Here is a 15,546-nt window from a genome sequence, read left to right as displayed (position 1 = left end):
GAGGGGGGGGGTGGGGGGGGATGTGGGGATCAAGGAGGAGACACGAGATTGCGTAATCCACCGTACAGGGGAAGGATTTCGGAAACAACGCGCCTATCCATCCTCACTCCACCGGGAACTATCTAAAGTGTATTCATAAAACCATTAAAAGTGGTAGCCGTTCATTTGTTCGGCGGTACGCAATCGCTCGGAGTCCGTGGTGATGTACGAGCGGGAGGGTTTGCCGAAATGATAGATGTGTATAGCGCGCATCTTCCAGCACGAGGGGCGCCATCAGGAAGAAGGGAGAGAGAGAAAGAGAGAGAGAGAGAGAGAGAGAGAGAGAGAGGGAGGGAGAGAAAGGTAGCCGAATAAAAAGAGAGGGGAGGCCCAGACCCGGAGAGATTGGAGCAGCATAGCAGAGGGATTCCGAGGGACGTATTGATGGTCCCTGGAAATTGAAAACGCGCCCAGCGAACCGAAGTGGGCTCAGCCTCCATCTCTTTCCTGATTATTTCTGTTGGATGAAATATCCGTGCAAAATGGCGGACGGCTCGTGACACATCCTGCTACGAAATTCTGCTTCGTTCGTTTTCTCTTCGTGGTTTTTAGCATCTCTTAGCGTCTCCCAATCTATACAAGTCTATTAGGAGAGAAGTATGGTGATCATTAGACTGCGGATTTTATGCGTTTATGACAAAAATGAGTCGGTGTAATTCAAAACAGTAAAAAGATTAAAAGAGTTTCACAATGTCGACATACCATTTTTAACATATAAGAATTATTAATGAGTAAAATAAATTGGCTCCTGAAGATTGCAATTGATGTGTAAAAATTTGATTTTGCGTAAAGATCCGCAGTCTAGCGATCATTTAAACTATTTTAGATTAATGCATATGAAATTTCCGATTTGTACTATTGTAATTAAAATATTCTGACAACGTATTGAATTTTTTGGTCGTGCATTTTCTTCATTCACAAGATTGTCACATCCATGACAATCACGTGAATACGATGAATGAATATTTACCGCCATATTTCGATGAAACATCGCGTAATGTTATCGCCAATATTCATTTGTTTTCATATAAGAAACATACGCGACAATCACGTTGGTTCATCTACATAAGCACTGAAGATAGGACCCAAAAGATCAGCTTTCTGTCACAAAATGGTAAATTAATAAATCTTCAAGCTACAATAGTATTTCTCGATCAAAATGTTCATAATATTTGCATTTTAAAATCGAACCTTTCATATGCAACAACTCCAATATTAATTTTACCTACTGAAACGGCAATAGAAGATTAAACGTTGATTACCAATTGTAAAGGAAATAACGATAAGAGAAGTGAAATCGGTCAGTGAAGAAGGAAGTGATAGGGCGGTAGAATGGATGAGAAAGTTGATCAGGAAGAGACGAGAAAGGAGGGATGAGAAAGAGGGGCGGCAAGGTAGATAAATGTTAATAAATAAATAACAAAGATTAATAGAATAGATGAGATAGATTGTAAGTAAAAGAAATGATGTAAGGACGAAAGGACCGGGGTGTGGAAGTGTGGGCATGTGTAAATCGAGTTTCCGGGAGGCTGGAAATAAACTTTATTTTCTTATTTATTTATTACAAATTACTTTTTACAAACTCAAGCTGTCAAACTGTATTTAGGATACCGAAAAAAAATTAATTTCATATTGATTTATTTAATGGAATTAATAAGTAAATAAAAAATAATTTTGATCGCCATTGTAGGGGAGACTCCGGAGGATTGATAGAAAGGCTTGATATACTTTTTATATTTTTGACGGGAAGAAACGAAAGAGAAGCGTACACTTCGGCGTAAAGAGGTCTATGTAGACTCTTATTACTTTGGAGCATCTCAAGCATTTTTCATGTTTTTTTATCCGTCGTCAATTTTTCATCCACAATTGAATCCAGGTCGAAAGTACCAGGATCGGCGCCACGCGAAATCGAAAAAATGACAGATTACGAATTATTCGCGGAATCGTGACTGGCAGCAACCTGGTGACTTCAATAGCGTATTCGACAGTCACGGTGGCCCATTGATTTCACACTTATTTGGTGGAATCGACGTAGATTCGACGTGTACCGTCGATTGCTGAAGTCGTGGTTGAAATAAACAGCTATACCTAATACTTGTAAAAGTTTAACACGATAAACATCCCTCTAATCGATAATTACACATTCATGAAAAGAAAATTTGCCACAACAGGTGTCAAAACATTTTCCAGTTTTAATTATTTTTTTGTGAAATTTGTAGCAACGTTATTTGTGATATTTTTCGGATTAAACTGACACCAACCACGGTAAAATTAAGGTCATACTTGCTTGTTTAATTCACGTAACCTCGATTATCCAAACCGCTGATATTTGAATCCTCCATCATCCAAATGGGTGTTTCCCATTTAAATAGTTCAAACGATTCATATAAAACACGATTTATCGTGCAAATCAGTAAAAATTTAATCTAACATTATAGCTAGATAAGTGCACTCATGTTCCAGCTGATTAGTTTGAATAATCGAGGTTTCACTGTATCATGAATTAAACAAGTAAATATGGTCTAAATTGTACCGTGTTTGGTGTCATTTCAGTCAGAAAAATACGACAAACGTGTTGGTAAAGGTTTCATAAATCTATAATTGTAAACAAAAAAGTTTTGTCATTTCTTACTCACAATTAGTGACATTTCGGTCCCGAAGTTTTTCCATTCTAGAGAAATTGTCGATATTTATTTAACGGTTCATTTTAGTGGGCTTTTCGAAACGTAGTTTTCTTCATAAGACCTTTACCCTTGATAAAGTGGAACGTGAACATTTTTTTTAACTTATAATAAAAGAATATATGCAATTTGCTGCAAAATAATATGCAATTAAAAAAAAGTACTTTTTTGTTAATGTCTATTGATAAAAGACAATGAATATACACTTCAGTTTTCAATTTTCAATTTTTGTAAATTTTTTCGAAAACCATGTTTTATGATAAAAAGTAATACAGTAATAGTTTTCGATACAGTCAATAATTTAGAAGGTATTCGAGAAAAACGATTTTATGAGCATTTCATTAATTATTTTAATGTTTGAGGACCAAGGGGGGCGAGGGCACACACACGTTTTCCCGTTATTCACGGGTGCTCAAACTTTGCACAGATTTTTTTTATTATTTGGAACAATCCCGGGGGGGGGGGGCATAAACAAAATTAAAAAGTCGGAAATAAAAGCCACCCTCGTATACGTATCGAAAGATTACCTGTTAGGAAAATTTGCCATTTGAGGATTAAATAAATCTCGTTCGAGTTTTGTAAGGGTTGATTCTAGAGTGAACGTGTTAAAAGCAAGACTACACTGGTAGCCGAGACGGGGTAGTTACGAATTGTTTTTGGCATGCTACCGGTGCCGCACTTAATTTCGTTTCGTGAAGGTTGGTTGATCGAAATGCGCGGGGGATTGATCGAACTTTGTATTCATAACCCCGGGGTCTTCGGATAACGCACCACTCAACAACGATACATCACGCAGAATGAAAAAGAGACTGATGCAACGGATAGAAGGGTATGAAAAGCGGCAGGTAGAATGGGTAGAAGAGAGAGAAGCCTAGCGGTGGTCGGATAGCCACTATCAGAGGAGAGTCCCTATGATTAATGATCGACTACAATGCTGTTTTCATTAAACTCATTTCACTGCAGCTTCGTATATAACACCGACATGGCCGACCTATGGCCTCGAGCGTATCAGCGCCCTTTACTCCTTTCTCGCGTGGCCATTAGGTATCCCTTGATTATGACGTTTCTATGATCGCCAACCTTGACGGTCTCTCTCTCTCGAATCCCGTCCAATTAAAGTCGATCATTGTCGTGCGAACGACGTGATCCTTTTGATTATGCGTGCACGAGAAAGCGTCTTGATTCACAGTCGAAAGCGACCGCCAAATTTCAAAACAACTTCATCTCTTGAACAAACTTGAAATCCGACGCGACCATTGGTGGATTCGCGACTCTTCTCTGTAGATCTTGTTTAATTTCGTTCATATTTTCCGTGGATTTCGTGCACGGCATTTTTATGAATTTCATTTCGGCGCATCGGCGACACATCTTTTTTGTTGGGAATCAAACAATTATTTTATACAGGCTGTCCCAAGAAGAGCGTAGGAAAAAGAGAGGGGAGATTCCTTAGCTGATTCTAAGTATCTTCTTCTTTCGCCAATTTGCGCCGAAACGCTATGTTTTCGAGTTATTAACGAAAAATATGGACCAATCAGAGTGTGGCTATACCGGACAGGTCCTACTGAGCGTGGCGTTGCCGTTGGCTGAGCCGGAATCCGTACGCTATAGCCGCGCTATGATTGGTCCCTGTTTTTCGTTAATAACTAATTGGCAAAGGTAAAAGGTACAGTGTCTACTAGATAAATGTCCCAAATATTTAGCCTATAATTGTCCCAGAACTATCTCTCCACTACCGTGGTAAATAATGAAAAATAAAGAAGTTTTTTTTTATTGGATTAGTAGTGGTCTCCTGGTCTCACACCGATACACCCGATCCATATTATGTTTACATTCCTCGGCGACCAAGGAGTTCGCTGTCCTTGTCTACGTTCGGCAGTGGATCAAAGAATAGTGTCTTCTAGCCGATAATTGTCCCAGGCCAAACCCGTGTTTTGGACATTTATCGAGCAGACACTGTACTTAGTATCACCTCAGGAATCTCCCCTACCTTTTTCCGACGCTCTTTTTGTAACACCCAGTATAATAGTATCTACAATATCGGGTCGAGAATATTTTTGTTGAGTCTGTCAGATACACGAAAGTTTAAGTAAGAGTTCACAGAATTTTAATATTACTTTGATTGCTTTTTTTCAAAGAGGAGGCTTGGTACAAACTAATGGTTATGATAAACTGTAATAATTTTGTTGAAATAAATCTTCGTTTCCAGAAAGATACGAAGGAGTTCGAAACACAGGAAGAAGATCCATGGGCAGGCCTTGCTTACACCGTTGATCTTGAAACAGGTATGTATAAGTGTAATTTAGAGTATCGTAACAAATATCGAATGCTAGTTTTACCAAATTTAATTCTATTAGATTTGTAATAAAATGGATCGGTAAAAATGTAATATTTTAAGTAAGTACAAAGTCATCTAATTGGAGTAAAACATTAGATAGCAAAAATGATTCGAGGTGGTTCCTTCTTTTCAAAATTCTGTGCGGAGTACAATATTTAATGTTAGTTCACGATATTTAGTATTAGCAACAAGTAAGTATGCCTATTTGTAATTTCATTAGATATTTGGGAACTATTTCCATATTACATACAATGGGTGGCTTGAATTGTTCATTTAATCGTTTAACAGGCTAACAGTGTCGCTTTCACTTTAAAGGGTGTAGCCGGATAAGGAGATCAAAAGTGCCCCCAAAACAAATTGAATTTACAATAGGTCATTCGATAGTGTATCCAAAAAAAGTTCTTTATGTCAATTTTCAACCCTATATGTCTACATGGGGGTAGTGAGGCGGTGACAAAGAAAATCAGGGTTTTCCGTAATTTTTCTTATTCACTTGAATTGAAAATTCTGAAAAAATCAGGCATATTTTAGCTATTGGAATGCACAACTATGAATTTTTTAGAATTTTCAAAGTGGGGGAACATAGTTAAAAAACTCAAAAACCGCTATTTTTTGCCTTTCCCATGTCTGTATAGGTACCATGTTCGTATGACTCATATAATTAATTTCTTAGATGGACATTATATCAATTCAATTCTGAAAAAATTCATAGAAGTGCATTCTAATAGTTAAAATATGCCTGATTTTTTCAAAATTTTCAATTGAAGAGGATAAGAGAAATTATGGGATAACCTGATTTTCTTTGTCACTCCTTTACTACCCCCCATGTTCATATATAGGGTTGAAAATTGGCACAAAGTATTTTCTTTGGATAAGCTATCGAATGGCCTATTGCAAATTCTATTTGGTTTGGGGGCACTTTTAACCTTCTTATCCGGCTATGTACATCCTTTTGAAAAAAGTTTATACTAAAAAATACTCCTTGTTATTGGATTACGGATCTGTAAGCAAATTGTATTAACAGTTTCAAAAAAAGGAATGGAATTTTGGAAAAGTTTCTATCTTATTATTATGAATGTTTTTATGGATTACAGGTGCAGAAATATCTGGAGTAATAATTACTTTTCTATTAAATGAAAATCTACACTTTTCTATTAGTTGATTCTCACAAATAACTATAGTTCGCCGTCTTTTTGTTGATATACAATAATATTATATCGCAATATTGGGATAAAACAAATAAATGACAAGAAATTATGTTCACTATTCACTATGTACATACTCACATATTATGAGTACATGCGTGTACATTATTGACAATATTTGGAACCACTCTGTGAATTAACAGAAACAGTAATGCGCTTGCTAAATCACACTTATTGTTAGTAAAAATAAATAAATCACAGTTATAAATAATATAAGAATATAGAATTTCGATACGCGAGAAAATTCGTCATATGGTAAAACTTTACCAGAAAATGGCAACAGCTTCCAAACTTAGTAGTATACATACAGGATGTCCCAAAGATGTTGTACTTCAAAGGGGTAATTCCCAAGGTCGTTTGGACCAACTTTTTCCTATTTTTTTTTTAATCTTCTCCGCGGCTTCGTTAAGGAGTTATTAACGAAAGACACGGACCAATCAGAGCGCGGCTACAGGCTAACGCTGTTACCGCGTTCTTATTGGTCCGTGTTTTTCGTTAGTAACTCTTTCCCAAAGCCATGGAGAACATTTCCGCAAAGGAAAAATTGCTTGAAATGACATCGGGAATCACCCCTTTCGAGGACGTACAACATTTTTGGGACAACCTATATGTAGGTATAAAAGTGTGTGGTCACCAGACTACGGATTTTACGCATTTGTGACAAAAATAAACAGATCAAATACAAAGAAATATTAAAAGAATTTAAGAATGTTTTTTTCGACTGAATAAAATTATCAAAAGAAGAAATACGTTTTCGTTTAACTTCTCATTTTTCATCTCCATGCATACAATGTATGCGTCAACTGCTGCAGTTTCTCTATAAGTATCGAATTTATGGAGTCAATCGAGTGTGATAGACGCAGTTTACGTACACTTTTTTCGGCACGCTATTAAAATCGAACGATAGTTAAGTAGTAAGTAGCTGCTTGCATTGGAAGCGTGTCGAATTAATTCCGCAATTTGCAAGAGCCAATTTGTACGTTCACCGCGAGAAAGAGGCTCGACCGCACCTGGCCGCACCTTTCGCAGCTCTAATTACCATAAACGCGCCGGTTAAATGTGCCCGTTAACCACTTTCTCGGACAATACGTTTTCACGTCAATTAAATGTTGACAGCTATCCGGTAGCAACGGTGAAAAGCGCAGACGTTAGAAATTAACTTGCAATTTCGATCAAATTGTTCGCTCGATTTTTTGGTATTAATATAGACCGCGGATTTCTTCACGCCTTTGTGGCAAAAATATACGTGACGTATTCGCAGGATCAGGATCCAGAAAATATTTGAACACTCAACCGCGGAGCATGGAGAATTTCTCGATGCTTAAACAATGATATGATGTTGTTAAAACAAATAGTACGATAACAGTTCCGGTTTTATTTCAAAGTTTCAGACCTTTACTTTCACAAACCGTCATTCATGTTTGCCTGAAACAATTTCGCTCAACGCGACAGGTGGAAAACTGAAGACAGGCTTTCTCTCGAAAATGCTACCAATCGAAGCGTCTTTAAAAATATTGAAAGTTTTTTTCGTGAATGAATCTTCCGCAGATTTGAAGATATAAATCTCCTCTTTATAACGATACAAAAAATTTGATGTACGATTTTTCTTAATCGTTTTGTTGAAGTTTAAGTGGAAGGTGTAGATACAGTCAATTTTACAGGGACACAAGGCACGCCATGAGAACTTTACTCAATCGACCTTGGTCGTCATTCTTGTTCCATAAAACAGTGAATAAAATAGTACATAAATTTTGAAGGTATCGATATCAAAGGGAGGGTTCAATCTTCAAATCTGTGGAAGATTCATCTATAAAAATATTTTTTTTTATATTTCTATAGAGGTTTCAGATGCCAGATTTTAAATACAAGCTGCAACCATCAAATATTGTTGGAATTTTGGGCTGAAGTTCCAAAAATCGGTCCAATCGGATTGAGCTCAAATTTTGCATATAGCCTCATTTTGCATTAAAAACATGTTTCCCAAAAGAATTTTTAGCGACTTGAAAAAAAATTTGGTATCATATTAGTATCATTTTCTACCTTACCGACGAATTTTAGTTAGGTCTAGATTAGGTTTTAGGGTGGTGGTCGGTTACATTCGATTCTGAGATCCCGACTACCTTCCAATTAGTTCAAGGAGGCCACCGTGGGGTTTAGTGGGTATACCCGGCACTACACACACCGCCGTCGGGGAGTCTCACCCTCCCCCCCTCCCAGAGAGACCGCGGGGATGCGTAATGCATTTCTCTCACGATATAAAAAAACAGGTCTAGATTAAGTTTGGGGTGGGGCTCAATCCCTCCCCCACCCTAAAACACGTGTTGCGCCAATTAAAAAGAGCAGAATACGCTATAGTGAGTAGCCAATAACGTAGGTAATGGTATCAGTACGATGAAACAATTTTTTCTAGCCGCCAAAAATCCTTTTGGGAAACATGTTTTTAATGAAAAATGAACGTATTTACCAAATTTCATCCCAATCAGATTTGACCGATTTTCGAAACTTTAACGTTTTGGAATGTAAGAGCTTAACAGTGATACAACCTTCTTATAGAAACGGCACTCAGGAAATTAAATAACGAAATATTAATTTCAATAAACATGCAGCTTAAGTGCCCATTCACTGGACAGGTCATTCTATAGAACAACGAGAAATTTCCGTTTTTACAATAGCATAATCGTATGCACAAAGGACTTCGAGACTAGGCTATTGCGTAGCCTAATTTGGAAATTCCCCGGCAATTTTTGTTTTTCAGCTTTCGAAGCAAAAACGATGGTAAGCACACCATTGCACGTTTTACGACGGTCACAGCTCGTCTTCAATTTTCGCTCCACTAGCTTTGTTATACGAAAATTTGTCGCCAGGTTACTCTGCTGTTATGGTTCACATCTTATTGGAATTGCTTCCATTGTTTTTCTGTAACGTAGTCAATGAATAGCAGATGGTATATACATATGTATACAAAAACTAACTTTTTACGGACGAGTACCGCCAAATAAGAGACGTCATGTTTCTGCTCACTATGTCGATCACCTCCACTGCGGTGGCAAAAAATGTTATCATTTTGAAATAATATAATAAAATAATATTAACACTGAACCTACCAAGCATTAACAGTATCTGGTAAATATTGCCTTATAAAAATGGCAACCCTAAATTTATTGAGATTGTCTATAATTTTCCATATAATAAATGCTTGGACAAGGAAATTTATTCCACTGTTTTCCATAAATGAGATTTTATAATTTCAATAATTATGACGATTATAATTTGTTGATAAGAAAATCGACTTCACGTCGTACATGCCATTATTTATAATTGTAACAAGTTGGAGAATGGCTGATATTTTCTGTGACAATATGTACTTTCATATTTTATAAGAATGTTATTGTCGTGATAACCGTTGACAGCGAACGTGTTAAACAAATTTATATTAACATTCGTATTCGTACAATCTTGGAGAACGCGTAACTTTCTTAAAATTGGACCAAGCAAGGCTTGAGTTTTTTTAGTTGATAGAAGAATTTTTTTTTGTAGATAATGTGCAAAAGTATTGGTTCATAAAGACTAAAATAAAATGTAGAATTATAAATTTTTTGCATTTTTGCTTAGCTTCCCCATCATAATACACCCCCCTCCTCTATACAGTAACTTTGTTACATTTACAAAAGTAGTCTTTTAAATTTTCATTACAGGCACAAGTAAAAAAAAACTTACAAATCGTGACCTTTACTTTTTTTCGCAATTGCGACCAATTGCAATTTCATAATGTTTTAAGCAAGCAAAATCGAACTTTTTTAGGATTTACGAAAGAAGTTCTAAAAGTAATTGCTGCAATAACTGTTGTCTTTTCTATTCCAATTTTAAGTTTTGCTGCCATTGGCATGGCAGTCAACGTTTTAGCCCTTTTGAGAACGAATATCGACATATTGACGATTTTACAGTTAATTCGGGCAGTTACAAACCTACAATTCAATTGTGTGCATGACAAAACACCTGTAGTACAGGTCCTGTACCTTATACAGTGTTTACTCTACAGGGTATTTCGTTTATCTGAAAACGGAAATATCTCGTGACAAACTGAAGTTACGAAAAAAATTTCTGTACAAAAATTGTTTGGTATAAAGGGAACAATCTTATGGTGTAATTTTTTCAGGACTCGAGTGGCGGGGGGGGGGGGGGGGGAATTTCAAAGTCAAAATAATTTTTTTAAATGGAACCATATATTTTTTTTTGTCATAACACGATAGAATTTCCGAGTCGAATTCAACGACGTATCACATTACGTTATTTACTGTTACAAAACATTAGAAATTATGTTATAAATTTGTAACTTCCTAAGTAGGAGGTAATGGTAGTACAATTAGCCGCACACTTTAAACAAAGATCGACCTTCTTGTCATTTGTTTTGGAGAGTTGCCTTATTTGTCTCGAGTCTCATTTATTTTAGTTGAGAAAGTGCAATACTAGAGACTGTAGTAATTTCCTTGAGTTCTGTTTGGTGCTTTCGAAGTTATTTAATTCCAGAACATGCCCTTCAGGAAAAAGCTGAATTAGTTTGTCTGCGTGGTGATGGTTATTTATCCTATGCAGAAGTGGCTCGAGAATGTCATAGGCAGCATCCTTCTCAACGAAAGCCAACAGTTAAATTAAACATTGATAAGCACAAAAAATAATGAAATTATTTAATTAACTAATAAACATAACAATTTTATTTACGTATACTGAATAAAATTGCTAAGGATATGAACTATAAATTTTATGTTTATTTATTTCGGTAAGTTACGAAACTGAAGGAGGCATAAGAGGGTCGATCTTTGTTTACAGTGTGCAGCTAATAGCCGACAACCAGATATGTACTACCATTGCCTACTTAAGAAGTTACAATTTACAATACAATTTCTATTGTTCTGTGACAGTAAATAACATAATGTGAGATGTCGTTGAATTCATGTCGGAAAATACTACAGTGGTATGACAAAAAAAAATATATGGTTCCATTTAAAAGAATTAATTTGACTTTGAAATTTTCTCCACCACCATTCAAGTCCGAACAAAAATTACACCATAAGATTGTTCCCTTCATACCGAAGAATTTTTGTAAACAAATTTTTTCGTAACTTCAGTGCGTCACGAGATATTTCCATTTTAGCGAGGAAACACTGTAATTAATTTTTCCTATTTCGAGACTTTGATAGGTAAGCTAGTTCTCTGAAGGAAATATTCTGAGCACAACAAACCCTCGAAGTTCGAGCAGAATTCGTTTCAGAAAACTTCGAAATTCTCCCATTCGAAATAGTATAAATCCAATTAAATGTTACAAGCGTTGAAATGACGAACACTCTTTTGTCTTTCATTTTCTTATCAGTTCGCATTTCGTTTGTCTGGTCCGGGGCGTTGTCTAACGACAGATCACTGTGCTTCTTAGTTCGTGTTTCCATTCGAGTAAGAGGAATTCAAGAAACGAACATTTAAACCACTGTAGTAAACAATTTGCAACATCAGAAAATGCAGAGAAGATGCAGAGACTTGTACAACTGACCTGAAGGGAATGAAAAAAATTTTCCTTTTGTAGAGGTTCTCGAGTTATCGAGTGTTGACGGGGTTTTTAATAAAAATCGTAGTCTGCTAACGGCTGATCAACAGCATTTCGATTCTTCGAATTCGGAATGTCAGATTTCGTCCGTAAAATTCGTCCGGTGCGATTTCCGTGCAGGTACATAAATGCGAGTGTAAGTGGGGGACCGAAGAGAATCGTGGACATGGACCTGGTGCGCTTACCTGGCTGCCCAAGAGTGCATTCTGTCCGGGCACACTTGATCACGAATTTTCAGAGCCAGATCGCCAGTTCCATAAGACTCGGGGAGTGGCCTCAGAAACGCCCTCGCCTACCTTCATCCCTCCCTTAGCACCCAAGCCCACCATCCCGGGCCAGATCCAGCCAGCCCTTCACGTTCGGTTCTCCTTCTTCTCTGCATTTAATTACTTTGCGTCGCGACGGCGGCGGCGACGGGTAGAGAGTGCGCAACCTAGCCCGCCACCGCTCCGCTATTGCGATCCACTCTACGTCGTGTTTCGTATCGACGCTTGACGAAGGTTCGCTCGTTAAAACCTTTTTAAAATGTCGACGTATCCGCCGAACCTCTTCCTTTTTTATTCCGCCGGGAAAAGCAAAAAAATCCTCTCCTCGCCGATCCCCTTAAAAGCGACCGCGCGATACCAATAATCGGCCCCGATAGGTTCGAGCGTAAAATAGACATCGATACGCGCGAGACTTCTAATCACCATTGATTTTCGGAAATTATTTTCGATTTCACTTGCCGCTTTCCGGGATGTTAAGTTTCTATCCGGTCCTGTGTGGAGGCAGGCTACGCCGTTAACTTTTACACCAATGGAGGAGAGTACCCATTTTATTTTTTAACCTAGAAATTCTCAGAATAGATGCAAATGAAACAATTAAATATACCTAGAAGTTTAAGGAATTTCGTATAGAACGTGTGCTGCGTAAACATAAATATTGTGAATCGGGTAGCAGGCTAGACAGTGTTACTGTTCAGGAAAATACAACATCAATTAGAAGGAAAATTTATTGTATTTTGCAATAATCACACTTTCTGGACCTGTTCTGGACAATCACGATGGGCCCATAAGTGACATAATGAGCACTGTATCCACAATTCGTCTTTGCAATCTTCAGAAAATTTCTTCATATCGCAAAATATCCACATTTGTCTCCACTTTACGATTTCACTCGTTTTCGTTGTGTATCATAATTAAGATACTAACACTTCAAATATCCTTTGATATAATAGAACGATTATTCTAGTATAAATGACCGTTTTTCTTTCTCCGAATGTCACAAAATAAACTGAAATAAAGCGAAATGCTTGTTAAACAAAAGGGCGATGCTTAGTTTATGCTTGGTTTAGTCGGTACACTATGTGATGTACAACCATTCTTAAAGGTATTCATATTGTACATTCGTCCATAAACCTTGATGTCTCACATTTCTATTCTATCTCATATTCCTACAGTGAAATTACAGATTTACAGTTGAATTACAATATTCATAATTCATAGAATGTAACAATAATTGTAGTATATCTCAGCTCTTCTGCATAGGCTAGTTCGATTTTAGAATGCAACTGTTACGAAGCGTTTTGAATAAGAAATAACGAGTAATGAGTATGTTGGTTTTGCAATAGACAGCATCTGAGCGGCGAATTATTTGAAGATGATTTTACGCTGTAAACTTACACCTAATTGTATCAATAGAATATTATTACTTTTAAGTATCATCAATGATTATAATACAACATTTTAGACTGCTAAAAATCTTTTCTACCTAGTCACACAAGGAGGCAAGAATCTACAATATTTAACACTAAGCCTTCCAAGCATTAACAGTATCTGGTAAATATTGCCTCATAAAAACGACATCCCTAAATTTATTCAGATTATCCGTAATTTTCAATGTAACAAATGCTTGGACAAAAAATTTATTCCATTATCTTCCATCAATGAATTTTTATAGTTTCAATATGTGTAAAATATAAAACCGGTCATATTGACCTTGGTAGGTTTAGTGTTAAATTGTACCTGTTTGATTAAACGAATTCTCATTACAACATGAAAAGAAAACATTCTTTTCAATTATTCAGGTTCAAAAGTTTTTGTAATTTATCAGCTAAAATGTTATGAGATCCAAGCATATTTAAACGAACTATATATTTCCTCTTCGTTTGTATTTAAATAAGGGATGTTCAGTGTCAGAAGACTGGTTATTAGATTTTTGTGGGCTAATTTATGGAAATTGGAACGAAAATATTCATAACATCCTCGTGTTAAAGCTTCTACTACATAAAGAGAACATAAAACTCTGGCTAAGCCTTTTCAAATATTTTTTTACAATAAGTCTAAGAAGTTTCAAAATTTACAATGTCCTATTTTTATCGAAATCCTTATGTTCGTACTGTTGTCAGATGAATGCAAAAATTCGTGTCCGATTTGAAAATAAAATACAAGCAATTAGGTACCTACGTTTGAAAATAACATAAGTATAGTCACCACCATTTTCTACAATTGTCTTTCATAGATTTATGAACTGGTGGACCTTTTTCAGAACTGTACGAACGTAATGGATTCGGTCACGGTTCTCCAAAGAAATATTATTGATCGGGGCGAAATAATTTTCCATGCGTGAAACACGCTCCCGGGCACAATAAATTGGACGTTGTGATTTTATTTCTATGATCAGATTGATTGACTTTTTAATTAGCCACCGTTCCACCGACGTGGCCGGTTATGTTGTAGTGTACATAAGCGTACAATCGCTACTGACGAGAAGCTTGTCCCAAGAAAATGCATACTTTCTATGTAGTTGAAAGAATCTAAATGGCGCACGACGTGCATGACGTTACATCGAGTGGCAGGTAGCCGAAGAAAGAGAAATGGAATTAAACAAGGGAACACGTTTTATCCATTTCGCGATTGCTGTTTTCTTTTGTTGTTTTTTTTTTCTTCTCGAATACAAGTTCGAGGGATTCAATAAATTAATTTTTTTGGTAATCAAAACCGCTAGAAATCTGAATAAATGTTATACATTCTTATCGTATTTATAAAGTAATGTAAATTAGTCACTTTTAGTAGATTTAATGTTAAGACCGTACCTCGGGCCGCGTTCCGTTAAATTCTTTCGCCTCTTACGCGTTAGAGGAATGTTGGATAGCGATCGTCGTGACTTATTATAATTTATAACGCACGCTAATCTGTTCTGCTGCATCGAGCAGTTGCCTCTACATGTTATAGTAAATTAATTCGATTCCACAATAATAAGTTCGTTTTACAAAGCGGCGGCCAAGCTAACAGAAGTACCGGAGCTCATTACGTGGCTATCTCGTTGTCGATCGATCGAGTCTACTCGACGTACGGCATTGTGTGATTAATGAGTCGCTCGGCAAAAGAAAGCACAAATTCCTTGAACGATCCCTATTCTTTTCAGTTTAATAAGAGAACGCGAAGAGTAACGTTGAAACAATCTGTTGTGGCCGCCAACTGGAATCTTCAAAAGTCTTTTTACCGTATATTAAATTTCACACAAATTTCAATCAAATCAAAAATTTGGTAACAGCGATTTCAGAGTGGGAGACACTTCTTTAATTATTAAAATAGAATTATTTCTCTCGTGTGAAATGTTTGGAAACGAACGAAAGATTCTTTATTGCCGCCTGTGACAACGATGATATTGCTTTTTTTTTTATGTCGCCGAAGGTCAGAATAAAATTTT

General features: G+C 36.6%; 1 protein-coding gene across 7 annotated transcripts in view; it reads left to right on the top strand.

The window, feature by feature from the left end:
* The window catches only part of Cnc (NFE2 like bZIP transcription factor cap-n-collar), a 292,479-nt gene that overhangs the window by 126,619 nt on the left and 150,314 nt on the right, over nt 1-15,546 (top strand). For all 7 annotated transcript variants that reach the window (XM_076789362.1, XM_076789359.1, XM_076789360.1 and 4 more), the window contains one exon: nt 4,927-5,002. In XM_076789362.1, coding sequence (XP_076645477.1) covers nt 4,927-5,002 — 76 coding nt within the window. The remainder of the gene's footprint in view (nt 1-4,926; nt 5,003-15,546) is intronic.

Source organism: Halictus rubicundus, chromosome 6 (assembly GCF_050948215.1).
Source record: "Halictus rubicundus isolate RS-2024b chromosome 6, iyHalRubi1_principal, whole genome shotgun sequence".
NCBI classification, from domain to species: Eukaryota; Metazoa; Arthropoda; class Insecta; order Hymenoptera; family Halictidae; genus Halictus; species Halictus rubicundus.
Note: the sequence above shows the minus strand (reverse complement) of the source record. Positions and strands in the feature narration are given on the sequence as shown.